Source organism: Oryzias melastigma, linkage group LG5 (genome assembly GCF_002922805.2).
Source record: "Oryzias melastigma strain HK-1 linkage group LG5, ASM292280v2, whole genome shotgun sequence".
Classification (NCBI taxonomy): domain Eukaryota; kingdom Metazoa; phylum Chordata; class Actinopteri; order Beloniformes; family Adrianichthyidae; genus Oryzias; species Oryzias melastigma.
This window is the reverse complement of record NC_050516.1, coordinates 3,990,202-4,008,457: the sequence shown is the minus strand read 5'-3', so window position 1 is coordinate 4,008,457 and position 18,256 is coordinate 3,990,202. Positions and strand designations below refer to the sequence as shown.

The following is an 18,256-nucleotide window of genomic DNA, read 5'->3' as shown; positions in this document are numbered from 1 at the left end:
AAGAATTTAGGTCTCTATGATGTTTTTATTTTTCTTTAAATTATTCCCCATACCTCCAAATGTTGGTTTATTTAAAAGAAATTCATTTTTTACATAACATGTGAGTTTTAATGAGGTTTAGTGGAGGTTGAACAGTGAGAAAACAGTTGGAGGATTGGACGGTGGTGAAATGAAGTGAAACCATAAACACTGAATTTGAGTGACAGCAGGTTCATCATTAGGCGTGGCGCAGTGGCGTGCGGTGGGGGTCGGACCACACAGGTCAAGATGTGGGTTGTTTTTCACCAGATTCGATAAATCTGGTGAAAAACAATCCATGAATTAAAAAAAAACTTTTTTTTTTAAATTTACCTTTTTTTTTTATTTATTTTTTTTTTTTTCTGGTAGTCTCGGTGAAAAAAGGTCAAAGCGGCTCCACCTTGACAAACTGCAGCAATAAAACTCCAGCCTCTCCATGAATTCATCAGAGCTTTATTAGCTTTGTGAGATATTTCAATTAACAAACTTTATGGAGTGTTTCTGCTTTGCGAATCTGATTACTTCCTCCATCCTCCCAGTGACACCCCCGTTCTGCTGCGGTCCGTACAGCACCGCCCCCTGATCAGCTTCAGCTGCAGTCGCCTACAAAACTCATGGGAAACGTAGTTTCCTCCTCCAGTGGAGTGTGGAGCTGGTTTGGGGGTAGCGGTGGAGGTCATTCCCTGACCGTTTCAGAGGGATCGAAGGTCTAAAACTGATGTTATTAAAAAAATTCAAGGAATCATAAATCTGTCGGCTAAAACATTAAATCAACCTCTTAAAGCTGGTAGAAGAAGAACACTGAGAACTTTGACTGAATTTAAAAAAATTAACTTTACATTTAAGATTAATGTTTGTATTTTTTATGGGGCTTTGTCCATCTCTATATACTGGTAATAATTGCAAGTAATTCAAGTAATAAACTGACCAGATGCTTCAATAAAAGTATATTGTTGAGTGTTGAGCGTTCAAAATATTTAGCTGACAGATTGTGCAATTAGAAGGGGTGTGGTCTCCCAATAATCTTGCTTCTGATTGGCTATTGACTCAGACCGACTTAGATCAATTAGTTCTTACTGATGAGTTCTCTTCCAACATGGCGGCGTCCGTACTGCGAAAAATTTCCGACCAGATAAGTTTACACACACACTCTACATACTACCGTAACTCTTCCACTTTTCACACAATTAACGTAATTCTCACGTATTTTGAATCACTTAGAATCAGTTGGTTTACGTTAATTGCGTAACCACTTCTGTGTTGTACATAAGTACAAATCTGCTTTTCTTAGGCTAAAAAACATCTGAATTACTTTACTATCAACACATCAGCTAAAGCTGAAATGTTAAAGGGGTTAATGCTAACAAAATAATTGAAATTATTTAAAGGAAAAAAAAAAAAAACTGGCATCAGTCCCATAACGAGTGCATTCGTCTTTGGTTGTATTGAGCTCCTGCTGTTCTCCTGTGTCGACGAGTCTTTATGTTCTAGATTTTCTTTTTCTTTGATTGAGGACTACCTGCACTTTAACAATGAATGTGCAAAAAAGAGCCAAAGTCGCATTATTTCCGAGCGCCGGGACCGAACAGATCGTCTACCACTCATAAGCCAGATGGCGAGATATGGTGCCGCTGTGCGCGCGGCCTGCTGTTCTGTGATTGGGTAAAGCATGTGTCTGACAAAGGCAGCTGCTGTTTGAGCGCGCTCGCCCTCACAAATCACTGTAAACAGAATTATTAAATGATCCACTTTGCATGTGTTTGATGTGTGGCTGCCGTTCAGCTGCAGATCTGCAGGTTCAGAGCTCGTCTTCCATCATCTGCACTCGGTTTGTCTGCTGCTCTAAAGTCACGCCTTTCTCTTTTCAAAAATGAACCAAAAGCAGGGGACTTGTTCAGGTTGCAGCTTTTAATTGCTATGAAACGTCTTCCTCTGCCTCGCTTGTTTCTTTCAGGACGCCGCTCCTTAGATAAATCAAAACCATTTCCACTTAAATTACTGTAGCTGTCGAGTCAGATGTTTGGGATGGACCCAATAAAAGAAAAAAACGGAATTGACAGACGGCAGGGAAACTCTGGCAACATTTGGTCCTCAAGCTGTCGTCGATTAAGCTGTTTCAGTTCACATACAATGCCGAGCTACTCTGAGTAATTACAGCTGCGGAAAAAGCCGCTTCTCCCGACGAAAGGAGGCTTTTCAGGGAGAAAATGAGACCGCTATCTGAGAGCGATACGCTCTTCTCCCCGCTTTGCATCGCTTTTTAGGCCAAAGGTGTTGCTTGGCTGTTGATTTTTTTTTTTTTTTCCTCTCGGTTGCAAATAAATTGATGTTGTTGCCCTGTGAGACTGCAGACAAGCCCCCACGCCCCCTCCTCACTGTTTCTGCACTATTGTGTGCTAATAAGGCTCTTGAGAGCTAACTTGGGACTGAACTGGAGAAGGCCCATGAAAGACCAGTGTGCTCCACATTTTCTCTATCCAAAGAGAAGGAATCTGAGAGTGCAGCAGCGTCCCAGTCCACGAAATATTCTGCTACGCTCAGACGCTCCACTGTGAGCTATCAGCTACATCTTTTGTGATTCCAAATCCAGAGGCTACAGGGGAACAAATGGCAGATTTTTATGAGGATTACATTAAATCAAAATTACTGAATTAAAAACATTTTTGTTTATACACTGAAAAGGTTAGTGCTGTAGTTTGAGTTAAAAATCAAAGAGCTAAAACGTGCTAATGCTAAATATTCATAGAAATGCTAAACTCTAAGTTAGCTTAAACAAACGACTGTTCTCATAATTAACATTAGGATTCTGAATCAGTCAGAATCTATAAGTTCACGTAAATTGTGTATATATTGTAAAATATATAGTCAAAGGGTTTATTTCTGTTGGTAGAATAAAAAATAAATGGGATAAAACTAGCTAATTTATAGAAATGCTAAACTCCAAGTTAGCTTAAAAAAACAACTATAACTCTTGTTCACACAATTAGAATTAGGATTCTGATTCGGTCCAAATCAATGGGTTCACGTTGTTTATATAGTGAAATATCTGCTGAAAGGTTTTATTTCTGTTGGTAGAATCAAAAATAAATTGGATAAATCTTGCTAATGCTAAACATTCATAGAAATGCTAAACTCTATGTTAGCTTAAAAAACTACTATAACTCCTCAACTGTTCACACAATTAGCATTAGGATTCTGAATCTGTCCAAATCAATGGGTGCACGATGTTTATATAGTGAAATATCTGGTGAAAGGTTTTATTTCTGTTGGAGTCAAAAATCAGATAGCTAAAATTAGCTAATGCTTAATCTTGCGAATGCTAACGTTAGTGTTAGCTAAAGAATGAAGAACTACAGATCTACCGTAACTATTTGAGCGTTTACGTAATTGACAGAATTCTAATAGATTCTGAGTCAGTCAGAATTAGTGGGTTTATTAGTGGGTGTAGTAATACAAGCACAAAGCAGCTTTTCTCAGCTCAGAATATGTTGGAATTACATTGTTTTATTTGAGGATTTTATTAACTCAAAACTCCTTAATCTAAAACAGTTTCGTTTATACTTTAAGGTTTAGGCCTGTTAATGGGGTTGAAATAGCTAAAACGAGCTAATGCTAAATATTCAAACAAATGCTAATATCTGAGTTTGATAAATATCTGCATTAGCCCGATAAATAAGCTGAATAATGAAGTGTTGGTAAATAACTAAATGGTGATGCAAAATATGTCAAATAAAATCAATAAAATGCTAATTAACTAAAGTACAAAGGCTAAGTTGTGAAAGCGACATTATGCTAAGAAAGAAAAAGATGCACTTAAAGCTAAATTTGTTACAAACCAGTGAAACAGCTAAACATTGTGGAGTTCTAAACATTTTTCTAAATCTTGTTTTTTGTCAAAATTTAGCTAAAGCAGAGGAGCTAGTCAATAAAAACCAATGTTGGAATGTAAATTGGTAAAAGTATTATTTTTATACAGCCAAATATAGCTGAAAAACTCAAATAAAGCAATAAGAAAATCGCAAAATACACGTTTTTTTGTTCCCCTAAATTTAAGTAGTACATATCTTTTTTATTGACACATGTTTTGCTCCAAATAAAACCGAACAATGCTGCCAGCTGCACCTGAAATTAAACAGAGAAAAAAGGATCATTGGAAAATGAAAATCCCAAAAGGACAAAAGTTAATTACCATAATCCAAAACTTGTTTTTGAAATAAAAATCACATTTTCATCCTCCTTTATCTCCATCACCAATACCAGAAAACAGCATTTAAATTTACCCCATTTATTAAAAAACAAACAAAGCATGACAGCCAGCAGTGTCATGTTATGGCTTGAAACTATTTTCACAAGTGACAGATTTTCTGTCTTTTTAATAAGGTGCATCTGCGTGTGAGACATTTGAGAGTCTGCTGCTGTTTGAAGCGAATTATACCCTTCGCTGATCACCTCTAACACCTCTGGTGATCATGTGAACGGGTCTTGAATACACAAGCGCCAAGGCAAGCTCGCAGGCGTTTGTTTTAATTGTGGCGGCGTAATGATTAAGCAGGAATTTTATGCGTTCTGACTGGAGTTTGGCAAGACGGATGGCCTGCAATACTATCTGTTCTTGGGGAATCGAGTGTTTGGCATCGTGATGGTTCACTGCCGCTCAGATTAACACAAAGCGGCTGATTTCAGGCGCTGTCTGCCTGTCTCTCTCAAATGTACACATCGTATTAGCAGCGAATGATTTTGATTTATCTGTGGTACACGCTAACGTTTCTCCTTTTTTTGTTGTTGTTTTAGGTGGAAATTGAACGGCACAGAAATCATTCCCAAAGCCGGATCTCATTTCAGCCTCTCTGGAGGAAACCTCCGAATCAGCCGCCTGAACAGAGATCGAGACGCCGGGACGTATCAGTGCCTCGCCTCCAACTCTTTTGGGACCATCGTCAGCCGAGAGGCCAGCCTCACCTTCGCATGTGAGTCTGGTTTTCTTCGTGGCTTACGAACCCCTGCTATGAAAAAAAAAACCAAAAGTGTAGTTGCAGCACAAAAATAGAACGAATATAGCGGTTGCAACCAAGGATAACAATGTGAATTGTCCTCAGTGACACGTTCAACACGAGAAAACGTCTCTCTCGGGAGCCATTAGCTCCCTCTGTGTGCTGACTGTAGCTCACACTTTGCTGTAGAGCAAACATCAACCTGTAAAAAAAAAAAAAAACAAAAACATAAAGCAAGCAATGGCAATTACGCCAACTACCACTGGTGATGCTTTCAGACAATAAAAAGCCTTTTTTTCCTTTTTCAACGAAGTACGCTGCTTGGAATTTTACAGTAGAAGCTAAAAAAGTTTTGTTTGGAAAGAAAAGTGTTCACTGGGCATAGTAGCAGGTTGTGTCTTTGGCTTATACTTTTCCTGTTAGCCAGCTAAATCGTGGTTATTTCAGGTTTAATTTAGAAAATGCTTCCGAGTAAATTGATCTTGTTCTGGTCCTTTTACAAACTGGTCTGGGATTTAAGGAAAAAAAGAACCTAAAATCACAACAAAGGAACATTTAAAAAGAGGAATTAGTGGAACAAGAAAGCTAAAAAAGACTTTTTCATCGACCTCACTTTCTATAAAACTGAGGCAATATAAGAACAAAAATTTAAACTTTTCATAAAAGAGAAAAAATTTGTTTGTGTAGACCAGCCGTCTGTTTGAGGGGCTGAGTCACTGGCTGAACTGTCAGCTGATTGTTGAGAAGCGTAAAAACAACTATTTTCTTGTAATAGTAACTTTAATAAGCATGACTGCAAGTATAAATGTCTAATTGTTTGTGGGAGGGGCCGAGTCACTGGCTCCTACGACCACCTATAATCAATAATTATCACATTTGTCTAAAAGTGTGTTAATGATGTTAGACTGCTGGTAAAAAAATATATGATGTGGTTTACTAGCAGTTAAACAAATCAACTTTTGGCAAGTTGTGTAAAGCTGGTTGGTTTTATTTGAAAAGTTGATACAATTTTAGGCTGTTGTGTTGTATTTTTCATAAAAACTTGTGTTGCTGCTCGTGTGCTCTAATGAGAGAAAAAGAGCAACAGAGACATATTCAGTGAATCTTGCTTGTTTATCTCAGTAAAACAATAAAAAAAACAACAATGTGATTCTTTCTACTAGTTAAAAGGCTTTTGTGAATTAGTTTGCAGTAAAAATTTGACTCTAAAGCAGATTCATGATGAGTGAACTAGAAAAGTTGCATTACCTGTGATAATGTTAGTGTGAATGTTTTTTTGCTAAAGCTGTTTGCTGAAAATACTCAAGCAATTATCTTTAATTACAGAATAATATCTTGAATGTTTTGATTCCAAATTTGCAGAAAGTGCACAAAAAATGACACATTTCTTAAAAATTAGCAACAATTGCATAAAAATAATAAAAAGTACAAGCATGAATGTCCTGAACGTTTTGATACCAAAATTGCTCAAAGTTTTAAAGGATTTGAAAATGTCTCATTCATTTTCACTGAGGTTTGCAAATTCCCATAAATTGCGTAAAATCTGAAAAACCATAAAAAGCACTAAGTACAAGCGTGAATGTTTTAAATATGTTGAACATTTTCATTCCAAAATGGCATAAGCTGCAAAAGTGAAGGTTTTGAAAAAATGTCCATTAATTGTCAATGACTCTAGTAAATTTGCATAAATTGCGTAACATTTTTAGAATCGTAAAATGTACGATGACCAAAAGTACAAGCATGAATGTCAAGAATATGCTGAACGTTTTGAAACCAATTTCGCATGCATTTCTGAAGTGCATGAAGATAAAATAATAAAAAAAAACCCTCAGTATATACAAAATTATCAGGAAAAAAAAAACAAAAAAAGTTAGCATTTTGCTAAAATACTAGCTAAACTATAAATTAGCCTATAAAACCTCAATAGATGCCAAATTAGCTCTAACACTAATATAACAGCTCAATGGCAAAATATGTAAAAAATACTATAAAAGATGAAAACATTTCTCATAAAGCTAGCATGATGCTAAGATAAAGGCTTGTAGCCAATCTACTTAAAATATGTAAACTGAATATTTAAATATAAGCTGAATTTATTCCAAACATTGATAATGATGTGAGTCTGTTATAGATTCACAGCAAACAGTGAATAAAAACATACATGTATCATTGAATGAATGAATGAATGAATGAATGAATAAAATGGTTTATTTCAAGCAATCAGGAAAAATACATGAAAAAAAAATAACCTCACATTGAATCACAAGTAGATCGCTTGAAAGGGAGTGGAAGGAAGTGAACTTATATAATCTCACCCTGACTCGACCATACCATTTTCTCTACACGAATTATCAGTATCCGGTTCAGGACTTAATATCAAATATTTATACACTATAATTATAAATTCAGGTTACGAAGAATCATTATTACCATTGATGTAATCAAATTTCAAAATATCCAAAGACAAATCATTGATATTAATCAGTAACAATAATCTAAATATTCTCATAAAAAGACAACTTGCGCAGATTGTATTTATCAAAGAATGATTATAATAATACAAAAAGTAATAATTTGAAAAGAAAAAAATATCAGGAATTTGAGTAGAATGAGTGCTACATCACAGTTTGGAGTAGTTTAAGGCCACGTAATCGTTCTTCATTGTTATGACTGAGAGACTGTGAAGGTCTCATTTCAAGGGAAATGTGCTCGTTCTGCAGCTCAGAATCGGGTCAGGGTTCACCTTCAGCGGTTTCTGAGTTCACATTTCACATTTTGCTTGAATTAAAGGGTCAAACATGCGTAATCCCACAGTTCTTAAAGTTGCTTGTTGATCCATGTCATACATTCTTCTCTCCAGGAGATCTTGGCGATTATCTCGTTGTTCGTTACAAACCTTTTCCTGTTGGGAATATTCCACGAGTTGTAGCAGTGGTGATAGTTTAGCTTCAAGCTCCAACAGCGCTGATAGTTTAGCATCATTCAGAAGAACAGGGGTTAGCTTAGCCTGAATGTCCGCGAGTGCGATTTTGAGCTCCGTCAAATCGGCTTCAAAGTTTTTCTTCGGTGCCATGTTTAACTCTCCTTGTTGCGGTAGCTGTTTGGCAGCAGCTCAGTGAATAAAGTCACTTATGAGCAACTTTAAAAGACTTTAAAAGAGAGGAGAGGAGGAGAGGAAAGCTGGAGACACACGTCTGCTTGTGACCCGGAACCGGAAGTCATTGAAAGCATCAAAGCTCCCTGGAATTCTACAAAGCCTGAATCAGTGTGTCTGTGAGCGTGTGAGAGTGCCATCGCCATGGTAACGGGTTCAGGTCTACTCAGCTTAATTCTATTAGAGATCCATCTTTAAGAAAAAAAAAACCCAGAATCCATCTACACGTAAACTCCGTATGAAGATGCTACATTGAATTTCCAGCAGGACTTGACTCCTGCCCACACTGCCAGAGGTACCAAACGCTGGTTCAGTGACCGTGATGTCACCGTGTTTGATCGGTCAGCAAACTCGGCTGAGCTGAAATCAATAGAAAATCTATGGAGCGTTGTCAAGAGGAAGATGAGAAACAGCAGACCCAACAATGCAGATGACCTGAAGGCAGCTATCAAAGCAACCGAGGTTTACGTTACATCCACGCAGAGCCACCGGCGGATCACCTTCATGCGACAGCTCATCGATGCAGTAATTCATGCAAAAAGAGGCTCGACCAAGTATTGAGTGAACAGACGTGAACATCGTTTGTACTAAACACATCCTCTTTAAAACAGTGAGACAAAAAAATAATGTTCCTTTTTTATTTTATTGTTTTGTTTTTTTGGTCTCACTTTTTTGCAGGTTTTTTTGGGTGCAGTTTTTGGTTTTAAAGTGCATTGTGTTCTGCGTCTTGATTGGCTGTAGATCATTGTGGATCATCCTTTGTCGGTTTCCAGAACATACTTTCGACAGAGCGACAGTAGTTCATCAGAAATTTACCTGAGTTGTGGGCGGGACCATTGGCATGGAGCAACTCCGCCCCCTTCCTCTCAGTTCTCTGTTTACAAACTCTCTAGTTTACAGCCAGATGTCAGATCAGACCAGGAAAACTAACATGTACATGAATCTAGATGTCTACAAAGCATATTTTTTAAACTCACAAATATAATATTTATATATTTTTGTTCTTTTTCAGTTAGAATGTACAATACAATTGATTGATTAATTGACTGATTGATAAGATTGTATAATCTACTTCCAGAACAGGAGTAGAATGAAGACCAAGTCTTATAAATCCCTGCCCTATTCTTATTATTTCATATGATACAGATAGATGACTAAATGAGTGGGTATAATCAAAACAAACACAAAATAAAAACCCATAATAATAACAATAATACAATCTGGAACACAATATTTACATCATTCTGTTTTTACATTTAAACTTAGAACAAGCAACACTTTTTTAGGTCATTGTCCAACAAATTCAATTTTTTGACCCCAGCAAAGGAAATAGTCATTTGTTGAAGTGCAGTTTTTACTTTTGGTACTTTAAAGTCATAATTTCTACGGCTATTTCCTTCATTTATTACAAAAAGATTTTGTAAACCTCATGGCAACATACGTTTTTGGCTTTAATCATGACCAGCAATGTCTGAAAAGAACATAAATCTATTAAGTATTCTTGACTTGAGAAAACTACTTCATCTGCTCTTGATTATCAACGACTTGAACAAAGTAAACTCAGAAATACAATTTTAAGATTAATTATCCTAATATATGATCTCCATCATCAGACGAAAAATATAAAAAAAAAAAACACACAGTATTCGTTTTAGTGGATCGTAAAGAGGTGGTTCTTATACGGACATGTCAGAGGTGGACTTTGGTGCTGAGTCACAGAGAGATTTGAGGACGAGCTGAAGTGTTTTAAAGTCGATTCTCTGAGTGACAGGAAGTCAGAGCGAATCCCCGAGGACAGGACTGCTGTGTTCCTCGTTTTAGTCGGAACCTGAGCAGCAGCATTCTGGATCAGCTCCAAAGCTCAAGAAGAACGTAACAGCAATCTAACATGCTGGAGAAAACGTGAATATAAACGATCCTCTGGTCCTTCGTTCATCGCAGGTGTTGCCTTCTAAATATAAGTTGCAAAAAGTATGATTATAGATGTTTTATGGCTGTCAAAATCCTTACTTTAAAGACTTTTTTTCAGACATACATGAACATTTTTACTCTTTTCTCTCTTTTTAAACCCTAAAAGTTCAAACTTTCATAGACAAATAGAATGAAAGCCTAGATTTCATAACAATTGAAGATTTAGGTCTTTCTGTCAAACTGAATATATTCTATACAGGAGACGAAGCGCAGAAGTGATACATTAACCAGGTCTACAGCCAATCAGGATGCAGAACACAATGTTTTATTAAAAAAAGTAAGATTAAATATGAAAGAAACAAGACAGAAAAAGATGAGCCACGATACGGAAAGGGACCACTATATTCTGTTTAGCAGTATTTTTTTAAAGGATGATAACAATGTGGTATTATAGATATTATGAGACTCCATATTACCTCTGCATTTTTAACTTGACTTGTAGGTTTTCAAAATTAAGAGACTGAATTTACACTTTTACTTATTTTAGCCAAATTTAATGAGATTAGGCTAAGCTCGGCTAGGTCCACATTCACTCACCACTCCCTGGTTTATACATTATTGTGTTATCTGAATCTACAACTCAACTCTGGAAATGTCCCAGAAGCCTCTGCGAAAAGCCAGTGTGCATCAATGCTCTCTAGATTGACGGATATTTGAATGATTTTTCATATGAAATTCTGTTCATAGAGTAGAGCAAATGAGTATTTGAATGAGGGGTGTGTATTCCCAAGAGTCTGACGATATGTATCATGATATATCCTAAGAATGTACCAGAACTGAGCTTTGGCTCAGTACCCATCCCAAGTAAAAACTAAGTAGTACATGTCTTGACTGAACGTTTAACACAAGCTGGTTGTCATGAGAGCTTGTTGTTGTTTTGGTCGCGGTGTCAAAGATTCTCAGCGCGCTCTACTGCCAACTAGTGGTCAGGGGTTTAAGTCAAAAGCAAAAGTAAGACGCTGAAGAACGCTCATAGATAATTGAATAAATATTGTCATGTTTACTATTTAAATCGAGACAAATATCGCCAAACGAAATATCGCAATATATTGTCGAAACGATTTGAACACCCTGTGATTTTACAAGTTCTCCCACTGAGAAATCTTGGAGGGCTCTGATATTTTCCTCTGAGGTGCAAATCCACTGTTAGAGACGACATCTAAAAGAGAAAAACCTGGACTTTTTTTGTATACTACTGCTGCAAACAAGTATTTGAACACCTGGGAAAATCAATGTTCATATTTGGAACAGTATTCTTTGTTTGGGTCAAATGTTTCCTGTAGTTTTTCCAGGTTTACACACACAGCAGGAGGGATTTTGGCCCAGTCCTCCTCACAGATCTCCTCTAGATCAGTCAGGTTTCTGAATCCTCCAAAGGTTTCTCATCAGAACACAGCGGACTCATAAGTAGTCTTAGTAAATGTTTTGTTTTATTTATGGCGTTGAATCTCTGCTAAAAGTCCCACACGAGCGTATCTCAAACAAAAGATCCTGCAGGCCTACGCGCTTGTGGAGACATTCCTGCGTAACAACTTCTGCACGAGTTTGAGTAAAAACAAAGTGAAAACCTGCATGTGATCGGTCACTTTTCTATTGACGCCATAACAGGATCATCTTTTGTTTTCCAAAGTAAGATAAATTAATTAAAAATGACTGTTTTGTATAATTATTATTTTCTTAACTACGATAGAAAAAAGATCAATTTGTTATGTTCTCGCTGACGTATTAAATCGAAAACGGAACAAACAAAGAACTTTTAAATTCAATATTTAAAGATTTCTGCTCCATCCACAATGAACATTTACATTCATTTTTTAGGAGTTCCTCTTTTGTTTTTGCATCTCGTGATCAAACACTTTTCTTAGAAAATGAATTTAAACATTCATTATGTGTTTGCTTCATTTTTGACTGTTTAAGAATGGAACATGAAACATGATTCATTTTACTACAATTGTTTAAAAATTGATAATTAAATAGAACAGTAGACACGGTCCTCCATAAGGGGGCGGCACTAGTTTTAGGAGCGTAAGAATACTCCGTGTGTGGAAAAGATATTTCACGAGGAGTAGAGGAGCGTGCGTGGAGTTTGATATCCGCTCGTGGGAGACTTTTGGCGGAAATTTAGCGCCATATTTATTACATTTTTATGACATTTTAACTTTGAGAAGTGGATGACATCAAATGTTTGAAATGAAAAACAAAAAAAGTGGTGAGTATGTCCCGATCGTATTCAGATCCTCTGGATGGCCCTCTGTGGTCTTTTAGGGTTTGTGGGTGAATCTTCACACTCCAACCGTCTCATCGGTGTTGAGCTGCTGAAACTTGTTCTGATTCACTCAGTGATCCGTTGGATGCAGTGACAGAGCGAGTCTGCTCTGATTTGTTCTACATTTTTCTGCACCGTACATCAAACCGCTGCTAAATGCCAAGTCAGCTTTCTGATTTCTGACGGCTGACGTGAGACTGATGGATCTGGATCAGTCTAACTGACAGCCTCTGGACTTCCTAAAGCAGCGGCGAGTCGATACAGCAGCGCTGCACTTATCGGCGGAGCACAAACGATGACACTCAGCTGAGTGATAGTCCGCTCCGATTGGATCCCGGGGTTCAGCGTTTGGGGGCAAGGCCGCCGATCTGTCTCGGGCCATTTGTTCGGTCCCTCGACCCCGCAGAAAGTCAATCCCCTGATGTGATTCTGCCGCTGGAATTCCACTCTGATAAGATGACACTTCCATCAATCGTTGGGCTCTGACCTTACCAGCCTTTAGTTGTTGTCACAAAGTGGGGGTGTGCTCTGTATGTACGAGCAGGCGTCATCTGTCTTCTTTATTACTCGGGGTGCAGCTTAATTACTGTCCAGCATGACTGAATGCAGAGGATGAGAGCCAATAACTTAAAGGGCAGGTGAGATGAGCTCCGAGTGACGTGTTATTCTTTATGGAAATGGAAAGGTGTCCCCAGGTGCAAATGCAAAAAAAGAAAAGAAAGAAGAGGAATATTGGCTGGATTATGATGATCCAAGAACGAGTTGACATAAAACTGGTGAATAACCATTTTTTTTAAATATTTTTTTAAATTCAGAATGTAATTTGTATCAAGTATATGTTAATAAAATACATGAGCAACTACAGGATAGAAAAACTATGACCACAATAGAAAATAAAGGTTGAAATGGTTATTTCTAATCTCTGACTATTAGAATATTAGGATTATATTTTTTTTCTCACAAAAACAAAATGTTCCAACACTTATGAATGGAAAGAAGTTGTACTAAACTGCTAAAATAAGACTCTTTGAAAAAAAAAAAATTATAATTTGTATGGATTTTCCCTTCTTGTAATGTAAGGAAGATCAGAAATCTAAACCTGTGGAGTAAACGTGATGCAACTCCAACAGCAAACATCAATTCTCACTTTAAATTTAAGGATAAAGCAAGACTTGTTCTTAACCCATAAAGACCCAGAGTCATTTTTCCTTCAAAATAAAATATTGTGAAAAGTACCACAAACCCACGTGGATCACAGAATGCATATCTTATATTTTTCAGTAACTCTAATGTCTCCATGGGTTCTTAGGGGTTAAAGATGTGTAAAAAAATTCTAAAAACAGGAAAAATGTACAAACCTGTTGATACACTAAATTGTGTTAATATTATAAATGTGTTAAAAAGAAAATATTTTTTTAAACTTATAAAATTTGCAAAAATGTTTCAGAATGTGTAAATAAAAAAAGAATAAATCACTTTAATGATATAACACTTTTCACCAACATGCTGTCAAACACAAGATGCTTATAAAAAAAGACGAATTTAAACTTAATTTAAAACAATGTACAAAAACATGTAAAAGTGTAAAATATATGAAGATGTAAAAATGTGAACATATAGTGTGAAAATACAAAAAGATGAATCTGAAATGAAATGTACAAACATGTAAAAATGTGAACCCCACAAATGTGTAAAAACATGAAACGTATTAAACTGAGTACAATAAGTAAAAATGTACAAGTGTATAAAATATAAAAAATTGTCAAATGTACCAAAATGTAAATACGTGAAAAAGGGAACGAACTATGTACAAACAAATAAAAATAAAACATAAAATGCAAAAATGTGTAAAAATTTACATATGTTTAAATATGCAAACGTGAACACGTACAAACGTATAAAATACAGAAATGTGTCAAAATATACAACTATGTAAACATGCAAAAACACGAAAACATACAACTGTATAAAATTGTGTAAAAATGTACACATTTCTAAATATGTAAAATACAAAAATGAAAACTAAAAATGTGTCAAAATGTACAAAAATTCAAAGATACAAACACGTACAAATGTATAAAACATAAAAATGTACAAATGTATAAATACGTAAAAATGCGAACAACCATTTCAAATTTTGTAAAAATGTACAAACATGTCAAAAAAGAATAAAAATATAAAAATGAACCAAATTATAAAATATAAAAATTTCTAAAAATGTACCATTATGTAAAAAAACAAACACGTGAAATCGTATAAAATGTAAACATGTGTAAAAATATACAAAAAGGTAAGTATGCAAACGTGAACATGTACAAATGTATAAATTATTAAAATGTGTTAAGATGTAAAAATATGTAAACACATGAAATTCTGAACATGTTCAAAAGCATAAAATTGTGTAAAAAATGTACAAGAATTAAAATGTGTAAAAATACATACACGTATAAATGTATAAATAAAAATGTGTAAAAATGTACAAAAATATAAATATGCAAACGTGAACACGTACAAATGTATAAAATTGTGTAAAAAATTACAAAAATGTAAATATGTAAGAAATACAAACACGGACAAACATAAAATATAAAACTATGTAAAAATGTACAAATATGGAATTATGCAAAAATGACTTGAAAATTGACCAAAACCCATAGAAATGTGAAAATGTAAAAAAATGCACAAATTTAAAATAATCTGTTAAATTAAAATTTGGTTCTGCTATCGTACGGATTTTCCGTCAGTGTTCACTCTTCAGGCAGGAAGTGGGTGTCTGCTCCAGCCCTACAATTCTCCTGGCAGAGATCATAACATTTTGCTGGTAATTAGTTCTAAGCAAAATGTGACAGTCATTTTGACACAAGACAGAGTTAGAGCCCGCTAACACCTCTAATGAGCTGGTTGGTATTTGGAGCTGTCAGAGTCAGAAAGAAAGCAATCTCTGGAAATGCTAAAAACTCACATGTGCAGCAAAAGGTTGCAAGTCAGAAGATTTCACTGTTGCCAGCTCTTTTAATCTAGTCATTATATCATCTCCAGTCGGAACGTAAAGAAGTTTTATTTATGAAAGGGAGAGATACAATGCTTTTAATTAAGACATATAAAAAAGTTCACAAAAATGATAGAATGTGTCCTCGCATGTTCAAACTGTTGCTTGATTTGCATAACTTTAAAGTTGAGTCAAGTAATAAAAAATGAAGTTTGTGAGATGTTTATTCAGTCTTTTTCAACCATAAATTCAAAAATAATTTGTATGACTCACAGCCCCACTGTTGTACATTAGACCTTATGTACCTCTTGACATTGAACTCCTTGAAAACAGCCCACAGTCTCGTGGCATGCTGGCAGACACAGTTTCATATTTCAGAGAAAAAATATGCCAATTTCCACCTTCTCTGGAAGCGGTGGCCCTCACTGTCAACTTTCCTTTTTTTTTTTTTGTTTAAGGGTAACACAACAGGACAGATAGATGGAGGCTGACTCCACTCTCAGCCCAGATTTGAAAAATGCAAAAATAAAAAATAAAGGGGGCGGGCTTAACAGAGAGGTGTGGCTTAGATCTGTGATTGACAGTGAAGTTAGCTTCGGTACCATAACATTATAAGCTGATAAAGGCTAACACGTTAAGCAAACAATCCCAATGTTCATTGCAAAACCATCACCAGGACGGAGTTCACTGGATTCAATGCCAACTGCACTAATTTATTGTTGTCTACTTCCAAGTCCACTGGAAAGTAGCGCAAGCCGGTAGATTTTTGACGAGTGCAGCCAATACACCTACGAGCCATGCTAAAGCTAACACGATTACGTCCGTTACAGAATCAAAGATGGGCGGGGCTTTTATCCTGGAGCTCAGAGCATGATGACGTGAAACTTTTGGGACACACCAGTTGACCAATCACAAAATTCAACTGTAATGTCCTGTTTCAACCTGTAGGGGGCAGCACACAGACGGTTTTAGACTCTGATTTCAGGAAGTTTATTTTAAATCGTCAAAAATTTGACCAACAGACAGCACTTTTAAAGCCCCATTTCTAGAGGTCAACAACCAAAAAAAGTTGATTTAGGGTTTGGTTTCCCTTTAAACTCTTTTGCGACTGCACAGATTGACTGGTGCACAGTGTGTGCAGGTTCGTTTCTTGCTCCAACGTCACATGTGTGCCATCACAAAAGTATTGCGAGTTGGGTAGGCGAGCGCAGCTTGAAATTAGGTACTGCGCTGACAAGCCACTGCAAGCCACCTGGATGACTACAAAACAATGCATTGTGGGGAAACGGTGTCCTTACAGTTTTTGTAGTTCAAAATACAAATGTGAGACAATCAATTAAAATATCTATTAATAAAAAATACACACATTACAAAAACAATAATGTTAATATAAAAGATATAAAGAGATCACACAAAGGAGGAAAAGCCTGTCAACCTAAGGACAACTTCCTGCCTATTTTCTATGGGTGACATCACACTCACTCGGTCCGGTTCTCATAAACAGTCGATGTGTGCAACAGTTTACAGTAGTGAAGTGTCTGTAGCGGAAAAAAGGCGATAAGCAAGGCTGATTTTATACATGTCAGTATTTGTTGGATTTACATTAATTACATAAACGGTCAAAAAGTTATGGTAGTTCACCAGCGACATCTCCGGTGTTAAGGTTTAATCGGCCGGGAGTATTTCCTCTCCTGCGATCTGACACTGTCCTACGTAACAGGCAAGAAAAAACCCGACTTTTAAATAAACACACGAATCAGCGAGCGCCGATCATTTATTATTATGCTGCGTTTACAATCAAAGGCGGCTGACTTGAAGGTTAAAGACCGCGTGTGTGGAGGGCTGCAAAACGGCAACAAGCTCCCACTTTCTCACCAAATCAAAGGCCTCCATGTCGAAATTGATTGTTTCGTCTTGTTGTGAAGGTCAAATATTATTTAAGATTGAGCTTAAGATGAATAATGAAATCCTGATTGAGTGATTTCAGAGAAAAAAAAAAAAAAAAAAAAGGCAAGAGTGTTTCTCACAAAAAAAAAAAAATATGAAAGAAACATGCTCTGCCTTTTCATTCACTGCCTTTCATTCCTGTCAAATGCGCTTCGGGGGTTTCTTGATCTTATGCCCAGAAACCGGGGCTCAAGTGAATTGTAAAAAGATGTAACATAAAGAAAAAAAAATAAATGCCTTAATGATTTAAAAACTTTCACAAACATCCCAGGAATAAAAAAAAGAGAGAGATTTGTTCATAAAAAAATCTATTTACAAAAATAGGAGATGCTCAGAATTTGAAGGCTGCCTAATAAGGAAACATCTCAAAACAAAGATGGCCGAAGAAAAGAAACAAAAAAATCAGGGTGTGTGGAAAGTGTGACGCAGAGCAGCAGCAGACGTAACAGGCTGCATTTGAACGTAAAATCTTACATAACGACACTAAGCTGCTTTTCTCTGCAAAAAAAATAGCTGTTAAACGTTCATTGTGTAAACCAGGGGTGTCAAACTCAATCACACCAGGGGCCAAAATCCAAAACACATCTTAGCTCACGGGCTGAACAGGATATACATTTATTGAACACTATAAAAAAAAATTATTTTTAATTGTAATTTTTAACATAATTATGAACTGTGATAATGCTTGTCTGAATGCTGTAAGCTAAATTTGGCCGCTGAAGATGATAGTGCTGATAGCTGAGGATGATGAAATTAATAGATAAAAACACTGAAGTTAATGGCTGAAAACGCTGAAGCTGATAGCCAGCTAATATATTAGCTAAATACCAAATTAGCCTAAAAAACTTAAAAAAAAAAAAAAAAACTTAGGTTAGCCAAAACAGTTAGCATGTAGCTGGAAAAATGGCTAAACTTAAAAA

The 18,256-nt window shown here is 36.1% G+C and overlaps 1 protein-coding gene across 3 annotated transcripts in view; it reads left to right on the top strand.

The window, feature by feature from the left end:
• The window catches only part of cntn4 (contactin 4), a 305,165-nt gene that overhangs the window by 149,349 nt on the left and 137,560 nt on the right, over positions 1-18,256 (top strand). For all 3 annotated transcript variants that reach the window (XM_024269436.2, XM_024269434.2, XM_024269435.2), the window contains one exon: positions 4,810-4,985. In XM_024269436.2, the coding sequence (XP_024125204.1) occupies positions 4,810-4,985 (176 nt within the window). The remainder of the gene's footprint in view (positions 1-4,809; positions 4,986-18,256) is intronic.